This window comes from Callithrix jacchus, chromosome 8 (genome assembly GCF_049354715.1).
Source record: "Callithrix jacchus isolate 240 chromosome 8, calJac240_pri, whole genome shotgun sequence".
Taxonomy (NCBI): Eukaryota; Metazoa; Chordata; class Mammalia; order Primates; family Cebidae; genus Callithrix; species Callithrix jacchus.
In genome coordinates, this window is record NC_133509.1 from 20,525,656 (window position 1) to 20,537,911 (window position 12,256).

Sequence of the window (12,256 nt, forward strand, 5' to 3'; positions counted from 1 at the left end):
CACATATTGGAAGAATTTCATAGTTTAGCTTTTTGATAACAAAAAGAAGTTGCTTTTGAAGGTTACAGTAGACGAAATTCTGTTTTAAATATCACAGGCAAGTCGTAAAAGCTACCTTAATGGATTCCAAAGTTAATCTACCATTTTTCTTGGATTCATAATCACTGAAGTTTAGAGCCAGAAACACTAATTTCTGATCTTTAAACACTGGCTGACAGGGGCTGTGGCTCACGCCTGTAATCCCAACACTTTGGGAGGCAGAGGCAGGAGGATCACCTTAGCCCAGGAGTTTGAGACCAGCCTGGGCAACATAGGGAGACCTCATCTCCACAAAAAATTTAAAAATTAGCCAAGCATGATGGTACGTGCCTGTGGTCCCAGCTACTTGGAAAGCTGAGGCAGGAGGATCACCTGAGCCCGGAAGGTTGGGGCTGCGGTGAGCTATGATCAATCGTACTACCGCCTATGCAACAGAGCAAACTCCTGTTTAAAAACAAACAATAGAAAAACACACTTTTGAAAAGCCCATTTCATTTCATATTCATTTCCATAAAGATTTTTCTCTCATTGAGCTCCTAAACAAGCACAGTACTAAATATAACAGAAAGAGATCACTTCTGGTTTTGAGTGCCCTCTCAACCAGCTCTTTGTCCTACTTACAGTGGTTCTGACAATGAGCGCAAGTAACTCTATTCTTCTGTTAGTTTCATTAAATCATCTTAATACTAAACCTATGCTTTTCTTCCCTGTGCTCTAGGCCACTGCTCTTTGATATAGCCCATCCATCTTTGGAGACTGCCTAATTCCCTTACTTCATTTACACTGCTACCTTGAAAGTATTAATAGATAATCACAACCCCCTAGCGCTCCCTTTTCCTAAGTTTAGCTCCTTCAGCTTTTCTCCTAAATCTTAAGCTACCATCAACATAGATTCTATATCTTTTCCAAAATGTGATTAGAAAGTATTCTTATTTGGAGTTTAATCCTAGTAAGAAAACAGTAACACCGATAGGTAGCACCACACTTTTGATACGTGATCACTGTGTGATTTGTGTAAGGGTAATTCAATGACAGTTCACTGCAAGCTATTTGAAACCTCTTTATACTTGCTCTTTTCCAGGTAGCAGTTTCCTGGTTTGCATTAAGGCCATTTATTTCATCTCCCTTGATGCATGATTTGAGATTCAGCATTAATGAATATAATTTCAATGCTGGAGCTGCTGTGCTATTTTTTTCCATTTGTTCCACAATGGTTCCCAAACCTGCTAAACTCATATAACCAAAAAACCTCAAGTTAAATTTAACACATTCCTTCACTCTATGAATTTAGAAGTATTTCACAGATAGTTGCCAACAAAGGCAGACATCTTGTTGCCTTTTTATTCCCCCTCCAGGAAGCAGTGTCTAAAAACTAAGAAGTAATCCCCCTACTCTAGGATCTTAAATGTAAACGGCAGATTGATTCTTCACTGATGGTTCTGGATCTCCTCTCTCAGCCAGTATTTAAGTCAATCTGTACTCACCAGAAATGTGCCTCAGACTACAGCAGCCGAGTCAAGCATTCGGCTTAGAATAAATGTTAGTACTCCCAATGCTGTACTAAACTCAAAAGGCTCAGGAATAAGAAACACAAGCTCTAATTTAAAAGAAAGGTCAACTAAATATGCTGGAAAAGTTGTCTTGATTATGATATTCAAATTACTGTGGCTTCCCCGTTTCTAACGTTCTAATAGAAAAAAAATCAATATATATAACAGCTAATGTATAAATAAAAAATGCTACATTTTCTTTACTCATAATGACCAGTAACAGTATGTGCTGATGTTACTGATAAATGCCTAGTGAAAATCCTTATTAACAAAAATCATAATTATTCCAGACTAATATGGTACAAAAAATAAACAAAAACCCATACCTGAAAATGCTGTTTTTCAAACTGAGTTTCATGACCCATGAATGAATTGTGAATTCTATTCAGAAGGTCTCTATGGTTCTCTTAACTACCTTCACACAGATTAAGAATACAAAACGTTACATGTTTGTCTAATTTTGTTACAAATTTCTATTAGTCACAAGCTACTACTCTATCTGGGTCACAGATAAAAAAGTTTGAAAGCCTTTTTCTAAAGAGCTTATTTTTAAAGTAATTTCAACATGATTACATGTGAGACAAATATTCTATTTTACTAACATAAACTAACCCCTACTGACTGCATTTCAGGTCCTAGAAAATTCTACTTTGCAATGTGATTTTTAGGTTATTTAAAAATTAGTAAGTAGAAGGGTGCAGCCGAAACTAGATGATGAATACACAGGGGTTTGTTACATTATTTGATCTATTTTTATACATGTTTGAAATTCTAAAAATTTAAAAAAAAAAAAAGGCAAGGAAATGAACCTATCTAACAGATAGCAAAAGTAGTACAATGAATGTTTACAAATTGAGACCTTTAAACACAATGTTTCTAAGGAGTAACAATCTAGGAACTTGCTTGGATTTAATTCAGGTAACACTTGGGGTTGTCATCTTCAACAATAAAGGACAATTCCCAGGTCTTAAAAAATGCATAAGAGACAGCAGAAACTAACTCATATATAAAAAACAAACTTTTTCTCAAAAAATAATATAAAAATACAAATAGTTAAGCATGTTTCATTGTCTCTTCATTAGTCAACCACTTTCAACCACCAGAAAGATCACAAAATACCTATCTAACTGGCAAGAATGTTCACTTCTTTATTCACACTGGCAATTTTCCCAGCAAGTTTAATATGAGATCTCTGTATAACAGACACTGTTCTGCCTCCCTTGAAACAAGAACTGCAAGGGCTGTCTGAAGTAGAGTTAGACTAGGCAGTTAGATTTCGAAACAGTGCATGCCTCCAAGCCAATCTTCATTATATCCAAAAGTAAGTTTCTAAAAACTTTTAAACAGAAAGTGTTATCATCTCTGAGCCTTTTACCTACCTTACCTAAGCTGTAAGGGCAAGAGAATTAATAATGTTTAGAACTGAAAGGAAATTCAGATCAACTAGTCCAATGGTTTCCAAATACTATCATCAGGTAGAAAAGAATCTCAAAGGCATAACCATTTATATATGCAAACACACTCTTGTTTGTTTTCCTGTATCTTCCTGCACATGAAATACCATGCCTTATGACTATTCCATCAGGAAAGGATGTGACATTTCATCAAGTATTTTATATTTAATCACGTGTAGTATGTATCCATTTAGATATGATTAAAACTGTTGGTACGTTTTGGGACTTAATGTTTTTTAATTATAGAAACTTATATAATATATACAACCCCAATACTTTCAGAGTGATTTCATACCATCTCATTTATATTTCATTGTCTAGTGAATTTGAAGTAATACCTGGGTATACCAATGATTTTTAAGAAGGCAAGAGAAGCATATCCAAACTGACATATTTCAGCCAGGAACAGTGGCTCACACCTGTAATCCCAGCACTTTGGGAGGCCAAGGTGGGCAGACCACCTAAGGTCAGGAGTTCGAGACCAGCCTGGCCAACAGGCAAAACCCCATCTCTACTAACAATACAAAAATTAGCCAGGTGTGGTGGTGGGCGCCTGTAATCCCAGCTACTCAGGAGGCTGAGGCAGGGAGAATTGTTTGAACCAGAGAAAGCTGCAGTGAGCCGAGATCACGCCACTGCACTCCAGCCTGGGCAACAGAGCAAGACTGTTTCAAAAACAAAAACAAAAACAAAAAACACAAATTGACATATATCTGGAAAATATCATAAAGCATATCATAAAACTCCAGCAGTTAAGATTATTTGGTAAAAAGGCTAGTCTTAAAACATTCCATAATTGTTTCAGAAATGCAAGAGAATATCAATTGGTACTTTTTAGTACAAGAAACTCAATACAAGATGTTTCCACCAAGCTGACCACATTCTGTATTAATGCACAGATAACACTCAGTTTATTTATTTGAAAAACAAGAAACAAAACAAAAAACCAGCAGATATCTGAGGAATATTAAATGTCTCCCCTAACTTACTCTGTGCAAGTAAATTTACATATGTAGAAATTATGTAAATATTTAGAAAACCCCATTTCTATACAGATAGACAAATTAAAAGTTCTGAGCAATCAAGTAAAAATAACCTCAAATTAATAAGGCTCAATTGATAAATGTTTGTCTTTGTATATATACAAAAGCAAACCAAAGTTAAGTCTACTTTCAGTTTCAGACAATATAATAAATTGAAATTAAATACAAATTTTGACTCTCCTTCCTAAACTGAATAGATCCTTAAAAAGCAATACATTTTACTTGTGTATTCACTCTTTTAAATTTAGACATCAATATCACTAGAATGTTTTTACACAAGATCACTTTTAAATTCAGTATGAAGTTTCATTATGTATATGAGCCTAAAATATATAACCATTTATAACCAATTAGTTTTACTGTAGGGGTTTCCTGTCTTCCCAAAGCTAATCCTTACCAACTAAAATTAGGAATTTTGAAAAAAAAATCCATAAAAATCTCAAAAACAAGCTTACAAAACGCATTATCTAAGGTGCTTAAAATTAAATTCCATATTATCAATGGCATTTTAAAACTTTGTTTAAAATGATAATGTTTTGTTTAAAGAGGCACACTGAAAGTTAAGCCAATTGTTCACAGGAGGTGATTCTCCACCATTATTTAAACTTTGATGTGTGAATTTACTTTAGAGGTCCCTGGTCTATTTACTCTTTCTGACAGATTCTATTTTTCCGGATGCTCCTCAAACGAAGATTCATTCCTCATTCTTGCATCCTGCTTTTCTCCTCGTACTACTGCAGCCTTTCTTCTGTCTTTCCCTTTCTCTTACAACTTCATTCTCTACTTCTGATCCTGTCCAGATTGTGCTCTCACTGCAAACAATAAATTGAATAGAATACATCAGAACAATTTTCATAAAATTCACTTTTTCCAAAACTTATTTGCATAATTTTATTCAAACTTTTGTTGAACATTTCTTGTGTGCAAGATGGTCAATCACTGTTTTTCTACATACTTCAATACATATTAGCACTTTATCCCTTCCCAAATCGTAAAAAAAAAAAAAAAAAAAACCTTTACATAGATCCAGCAAAGTTTCAGAGTTTACATACAAAACATCTTACTTTTAACAAGCACCTCAGACTAATTAAATGAAAAACAATGTCCAAACTGACAGAGCACTTTGGTCATCTTTCAAGGCCCAATTAAATAATTTTCTTAAATTTAAGCAATTATTTTTATTTAAACTTTATTTTAAAGTTTAAAGTAAGATAATATTTTTATTAATGTCTAAAGGGATATTCTACAAGAGAAAATGTTTCACATCAAATCTGTATTAATAAGAAAAAACAAAAGGATTCCCTCAAAATAGTCTAATTTCTTGTAAGAATCTGTATTAACTCATGTGAAGTCAGACCTGTAATGAATTTCAATCTCACTTAAGGGTTTTTATTTCCTTCTGTTGTTTTAAATCTTGGTATATAACAGGTTAAGCTCTATTGTGTCTGGCAACACAAAAACCCATCTGTATCTCTTTCTAATTTGGATCCAGTAACCTTGTAAAACAAACCCAGGGAATGGGTCCTAATGTAGTAACATGGCCTTTCCTCCCAGACCCAACCAATTTCTCATGCCTGGGTGCCCCATTATATCAGTAGTGACATTTTAGCCAGTAGCCCGAGAGACTGAAAGCCTGTGATCTCCTTAGGAAGGGCTTTATTTCAAGGCAAACTATTTCTTCTGGTCAAATCTTACTTGGATTATCTCAAAATTTATTGCTTGACATTTGGCATGTCATTTGTGCCACAGCTGCCATAGACAAGATTTGTCTTCTGTTGCTCATTTCAGTTCACTCAAAGAGGAAACACACAATCAATTAGCAAATACACCTCTAAAAACGTTCTCAGGGAGAGAAAATTGCCAAACCACTGAAGCAAACAGCCCTTGACAGAAAAGAAAAAGATCCATGAATCATCTAATGCAAATACTGGCATTATTACAAAGCACAATGTTTACAACTATCTAGTATCACCCAAGCAAAATGGTTTCTAAAATTTAGATAGTTAAAAATAAGATTCATTAGATGCCTTATTTTCCTCCATTGAACAGTGTTAATTATGTGGTGTCATATTTTCCAATATGAATACATTACGTTTTTATACACCACTCCACATTCATTAATTCAGCTAACATGTATAACACTCCCACTGTGTGCCAGGTACCACACTCTATTTCTCTTATTCACAACAATAATATTCTATGAGAAAGTGATACCTGGCCCATTTGAAAGATTTGGTTCACTGAAAAAAAAGAAAAAAGAAAAAAGCCATAAAGTCTCTCTAATGAAAATATGAACAAACGAAAAAAGAAACTCAAACGAAAATATGAACTTCCTCACCAGAATTTGCAATGGCAGGCACAGTGCAGCTGGTCACTTCTCTGAGAAAGTTACATAAGCAAAAGCACAAATCTCTATGTGGGGCCTTCAAATGGCCTATTTACCATGACAGCAGCATTAACAATCAAGTTTTCAATATATGAGGGAAAAAATGAATAATGCTACTCTTCAAAGGATAATAGTAGTAGCTAACGTGTACTGAGACTCACAATATGCCAGGCTGAAATCTAAGCGTCCATTAACTCATTTAATCCTCACATTATCCCTAGGGAATGGACATTATTGTAATCCCCATTTTACAGATGATGAAACTGAAGTTTGCATTACTCAAGGTCACTCAGCTATTGAGAGCTGGAACTCAAACCCAGGTCTGTCACTATTCAAAGCCTGTACTCTTGATTACATTACACTGCTTTGTTCGCACTCACTCAACTGTTTTGAATGTCTTACAAAGTTACTTTTTAGAACAAGTTCCTTCCTTAAACTACCATTTTGATGATACATACAGAAGTCAATAAATAAGGACTTTACTTGGAACTGGTCTTACAAGTTTAAATATTTGGATGAGCAACAAAATCTATCTAAATGAAAGCCCCAAATGCCCACAGCAATGGGTCAGAAGTTGTTAAGAGACCTTGAGACTCATACGGGCCAAATTCTTCATTTGAGGAATAATGAAACAAACGCCTTTTGAAAACATTTATATTCAATCTAAACTACCACATTCCCAATTCAGAGACACTTGTTTCTTTTTTCTCCAATAATTTAAATAGAAAATCCAACATTTCAACATCAGACGTGGTATCCCTTTCTGAAAGCACTGTAAGAAAACACAAACTCCATGACATGAAGTCAGGTAATTGCAGGGCTATTTATTACCAACTGAAAGCCTGAATATTATAGGACATACTACAGAAAGCTATAAAATGGCATCCTTAACTATATGAACTCAAACTCAAAAATAGCCATTTCTTCCTTGAATTAAATTTACATTCATTTGGGTCAACCAGCAGCTCAGCTTCATTTCATCAGTCATGTCACGTGACTGAATTCAAGCTCATTTCTAGGGAAAGGCCGCTCTATGCTGTATTTAGAACACGTATCACTGAGAGCAGACAGATGAGTCTTTACAGGCCTATCCAGAAACCTTGCTTTAGTTGCTAAGAAACTACAATTTTGCCGTATTATAAATCATAGGAAAAAAGCTTATGCCAGCAGAGATTAAACATGTTAAGATCAAGAATCTCTCACCTATTGTGCAAAATGAAACTATGCTATTACCATAAACTGAACAGCTAAAATTAGCATTAGGCTCCTTTAAGTCATGTTGTTGACACAGTTGAAAAACTGATAAGACAAATAAGACTCGCTCTACCCTCCCTTCCACTGTGGACTCATGCTTGAAGGAAAACAGGAAAAATACCCAATACACTTAGCATATTCAGTGCTAGAGACAGAAAAAAATGTTTCCTTCCTGGCCCTTGCAGTGATATCCAAGGCCATGAAGCATGAAATTTGGTACTACAAACACACATATCTGCCCTCTAATATTCAGCATCTTAAACCCAGTTTCTCAAACTCCACTGGATCTATCACTGATTTTTAAAAATTAAATTGCAGCCCCTCTAACAAGAGTAATCTTAAATTATTCCAGCATAACAATAAACACTGAAAGATTAGCAAAAAACATAATTTATAGTTCACTCTTCAGTACTGACTTCCCATAAATTCCTTCATAGAAAAAATATTCTTTAATCTCTCAGTGGCTGTTTCCACAAGAGTAGAAACAGGTTCACATTCCTAGTCTCACTTCTTAAAGACCAATTCAGCAGCTGATTTTTAACACATGCCTTCAATCAGAATCTGTTCTGTGTAGGTCCCTGTGCCCATGCTTCCCCACCATTTCTTCATCTTCTCAAAGGAGCTTCAATCCCAAACCCAGTAATTCTCTCGTTTCTACTGTACCACCTCCCAGGGGCCACTTCATGTTTCTCATAAGTAACGTCTCTTCTCTCTTGAAACTTTTACATCTCAAAAATCCACTTCCCCATTTCCCTGTCGCCAGTCACTGCCCTCAATCCCACCACTGCAGTTAGTTGCAGCTCTGTGTCCCTGTCCTCCCAAAGGCCCAACCAATATCATACAGCATTTGCCACTTCCCAACTCCTCCCTTCCCTAATTTATCCTCCACGCTGCAAACCAACATTACACCCCCGACTGCCTGCATTTTACTCCCTTCCCTGATTTTTTGTCTTCCCCCACCCCCATCTCTATACCCAGACCTCCTTACTTCTCTAATAAATATTCCCCTACCTCGGTTCCAACCCCTTCCCTCCATCCTCTGCTCATTTTCCTCTCCTTATTTAGAAACTCCTTTTTGCTCTCCCAACCACTACCCTCGAATGCCCAGCACTCCACCCTCTTTAGCAAACCCAGCCCTCTTCCCCCAGCTCATTTAGAGACACTGCTGCTTCTCTCTCCAGGTCCCCTACTGCAGTCAACCCACTCCCTTATCTTCCCACCCACCTTCCCTCTATCCCCAGATTCAAGGTTCCCTGATTCTTTACCCCCTCCTTTGGGCTCTAGTACTCAGCTCACCATCAGCGTTCCTCAGGACTCCCTTCCCCCCAATGTCTCCCTTATTTTTAAGGATGTCACCAGTCCTACGGGGCCTCAGCGGAATCCTGGACGACCCCAGCTCCCGGGGGACCTGACCGACTCCACCATCCCCGTCGCCCGGAACACAAACGCCGGTCTTGTGCCATCCTCCCTAAGAGCTGCGCCCCCTCCTCATCCGCCCCCGCTACTCCAGCTCCTCACGTCGGCTTCCTCCGTGTCCCCTCGCCGACCCGGCGCGACGAGCCCCAGGACGTGGAGCCTCCGAGTCGGCAACACCTCGGGCTCACCCCGGACGCCCCCGCCGCTCGGACGGGCGCCTCCGGTCCTCACACCCGCGCCAGGCACCTCCTCCTCTCGGACCCGCAGCCCCTCGGACGCCCACTCGGCCCCGTTCCCCGAGTTCCAGCGTCTCCTCGGGCCAGAGCCGGGCCCCCTCTGGCCCGGGCACCCTTCTGCCCCCGCCCGGCCCGCCCCCGGCGCCCCGCTTACCGTTCTGAGCGGCGCCTGGCCCTGGGAAGAGGGAGCCAGAGACCAGCAACAGCGAGAGGGCCAGGGCGCTGGGCAGCGACGAGCCCGACATCCTCCCTAGCGGAAGACCCAACAGCGAATGGGCCAGGGCCAGAGCCGGGGCTGGGGAAGGGAGGGGAGGGAGGGAGGGGGCGGGCGAGTGCGCGAGGGAGTGAGCGAGGGAGGCAGCCGCGGCTCGGCTCCGTCCTTCCCCGTCCTCCTCCTGCCGCCGCAGCGCCCAAGCCTCGCGAGACCTTCGCTCCAGGTCGTGGGCGGCTGCAGAGCGACCGCCGCAAGGCTCGCGAGAAGAGGCGGGCCCGACGGAGGCCCCCGCCCCGCGGACTCGGCGGCCCCGCCCCTGCAGAGGCTGATTGGCCTAGCGCGAGGTAGGTCACGTGCCGAGGGCGCCTCTGGCCACGTGACGGGACTAGGTGGGACTCCGCCTCCTCTCTGGGCGGTGAGGCACCGAGAAGCCAGGTTCGGTTTACTCCTCTGTGGCCCGGGTGCACCCATCAGTAAGAGGAAGCTTTGGGAACACAGTACATTTCCTCCACCCATCCTGCCTTTCATTAGCGCTCTTGGCTGTAGAGCTTCATACATCGTGCCCTCCTTTCCTCCTTCCTCTCATTGTCCCCTGTCCTGCTGTTTCTTCCTTCTGGACTTTGACCATAGACCTCTTTACTGGTAACTGGTTCCAACCTCCCTCTCTCATCTGCCGTTTTTCCCTTCCAGGAAAAGTGGTGCGCCCCCAGTGCCCCGTTACCTTGTGCTTTCCTGCCTGGACATCTGTTCCCTCTGCCTCAAATGTCCTTTTCCGCCTCTGCCTACTCCCCCCCCGCCCCCCGTCTGGGCCTTTTTTTGGCTTCATAGACTGTGAGGACCTGAAGTTCAATTGGCCTGATTGCATGTTCATAGACACAATTCTACAAGGAAGTCATCATGTATGAATTTACATGAAGACTCCTGAGAAGCGTCTTAATGCGGGCAACATTTGAGAACGTGCTGTGTGCCAGGCACATAGTCAAACACATGAAAAGACATTCCCCGCGGCCGGCTGTGGTGGCTCACAGCTGTAATCCTAGCATTTTGGGAGGCCGAGGTGGGTGAATTGCCTGAGCTCAGGAGTTCGAGACCAGCCTGGGCAACACGGTGAAACCCCATCTCTACTAAAATACAAAAAATTAGCCAGAAGTGGCACCTGTAGTCCCAGCTATTCGGGAGGCTGAGGCAGGAGAATTGCTAGAACCTTGGAGGCGGAGGTTGCTGTGAGCCGAGATTAGGCCACTGCACTCCAGCCTGGGCGATAGAGTGAGACTCCGTCTCTTGAAAAAAAAAAAAAAGGCCTGGCATGGTGGCTCATGCCTATAACCCCAGCACTTTGGGAGGCCAAGATGGGCAGATCACTTGAGGTCAGGAGTTCGAGACCAGCCTGGCCAGCATGGTGAAACCCCCATCTTTTTTTTAATTTTTAATTTTTTTATTTTTGGTGAAACCCCATCTTTATTTTTTTAAAAAAAGTCCCCACTCTCACGAAGTGCACTGCCTAGTCTAGCAGAGGAGTGGGGAAGGGTCAAAGAGCCCATAGAAAAGGACCTAGCAAAGCACTCTGTAGGGCGACTGGCAATGTGGTTACCACTGTTTGCAGAGAAGTTTGGGAAATGCTCTTTTTAGGGTTATTTTTTGTACTACCCTCAGCGCTTGTGGTTGGCAGAGGAATTTCTATGGCTTAGTTCATCCCTGACTCACAGCAGACATCCTGGGAGTGTCTGTGGAAACTCGGAGGAGCCAAGTAAGCAGTCCTGGTGGCCTGACTTGATTTAAAGAGATGGTTTGGAGGACCTGGAAGAAGGAGACCCTCACGATCTCTCTCAAGCTCAAGTGGTCTGGGGCTTTCAACAGGAGCTAAACATGGTGGTTCCAGACCGAACCTTCTAGCAAGGCCCAGGACCACTATAGCATGTTGTTGATTGGAGTAAAAACTATATCCTTCAAAACCTCAGGGTGTGAGTGACAGAAAGATTGGCATCTACCTTCGTCTGAACAAAGGCCGTTCTGCAGACAGCCCTACAAGGAGGGCTACAGGGCTATTCTGCCTCATAATAGCTGTAATAAATATGGCTCTTTGATCCTTACAATAAGAGGTTCTTAAAAAACGATCATGTTCTTTTTGTGGATAGAGAAGCTAAGCCAAGGGAGGACATGAACAGCTCTGGGTCTGAGAATGTTTGTATTAATCATTAATGCCAAACGGTCTGGTTTGCTTGTTAATAAGCTCATGGTAGAAGTGCATTTTCTGGCCGGGCATGGTGGCTCACGCCTGTAATCCAAGCACTTTGAAGGCCAAGGTGGGTGAATCACTGAGGTTGGGAGTTCAAGACCAGCCTGACCAACAGGGTGAAACCCCATCTTTATTTAAAAAAAAAAAAAAAGAAGTGCATTTACTGTGGCTGAGCACAGTGGTGCACGCCTGTAATCTCAGCACTTTGGGAGCCGAGGCAGGCTGATCACGAGGTCAATAGATGGAAACCATCCTGGCCAACATGGTGAAACACTGTCTCTACTAAATATACAAAAATTAACTGGGCATGGTGGCCTGCACCTGTAGTCTGAGGCAGGAGAATTGCTTGAACCCAGGAGGCGGATGCAGTGACCTAAGATTGTACCACTGCACTCCAGCCTGACAACAAAGCAAGACTCCATCTCAAA

The 12,256-nt window shown here is 41.3% G+C and overlaps 1 protein-coding gene across 10 annotated transcripts in view; it reads right to left on the reverse strand.

The window, feature by feature from the left end:
* The window catches only part of NPTN (neuroplastin), a 71,233-nt gene extending 61,581 nt beyond the window's left edge, over positions 1-9,652 (reverse strand). For 6 of the 10 annotated variants that reach the window (XR_004729606.3, XM_009005220.4, XM_009005219.4 and 3 more), the window contains exon 1: positions 9,533-9,652. Coding sequence is in view for 5 of the 10 variants with exons in the window: in XM_009005220.4 (XP_009003468.1) it covers positions 9,533-9,623 (91 nt within the window). In the remaining 5 variants the exon portion in view is untranslated. Of the gene's footprint in view, positions 1-4,710; positions 4,899-9,532 lie in introns of all 10 variants that reach the window. The other 4 variants (XM_054239415.2, XM_078333624.1, XM_078333623.1 and 1 more) reach the window with 2 other exon arrangements.
* Positions 9,653-12,256: the final 2,604 nt, after the last annotated feature.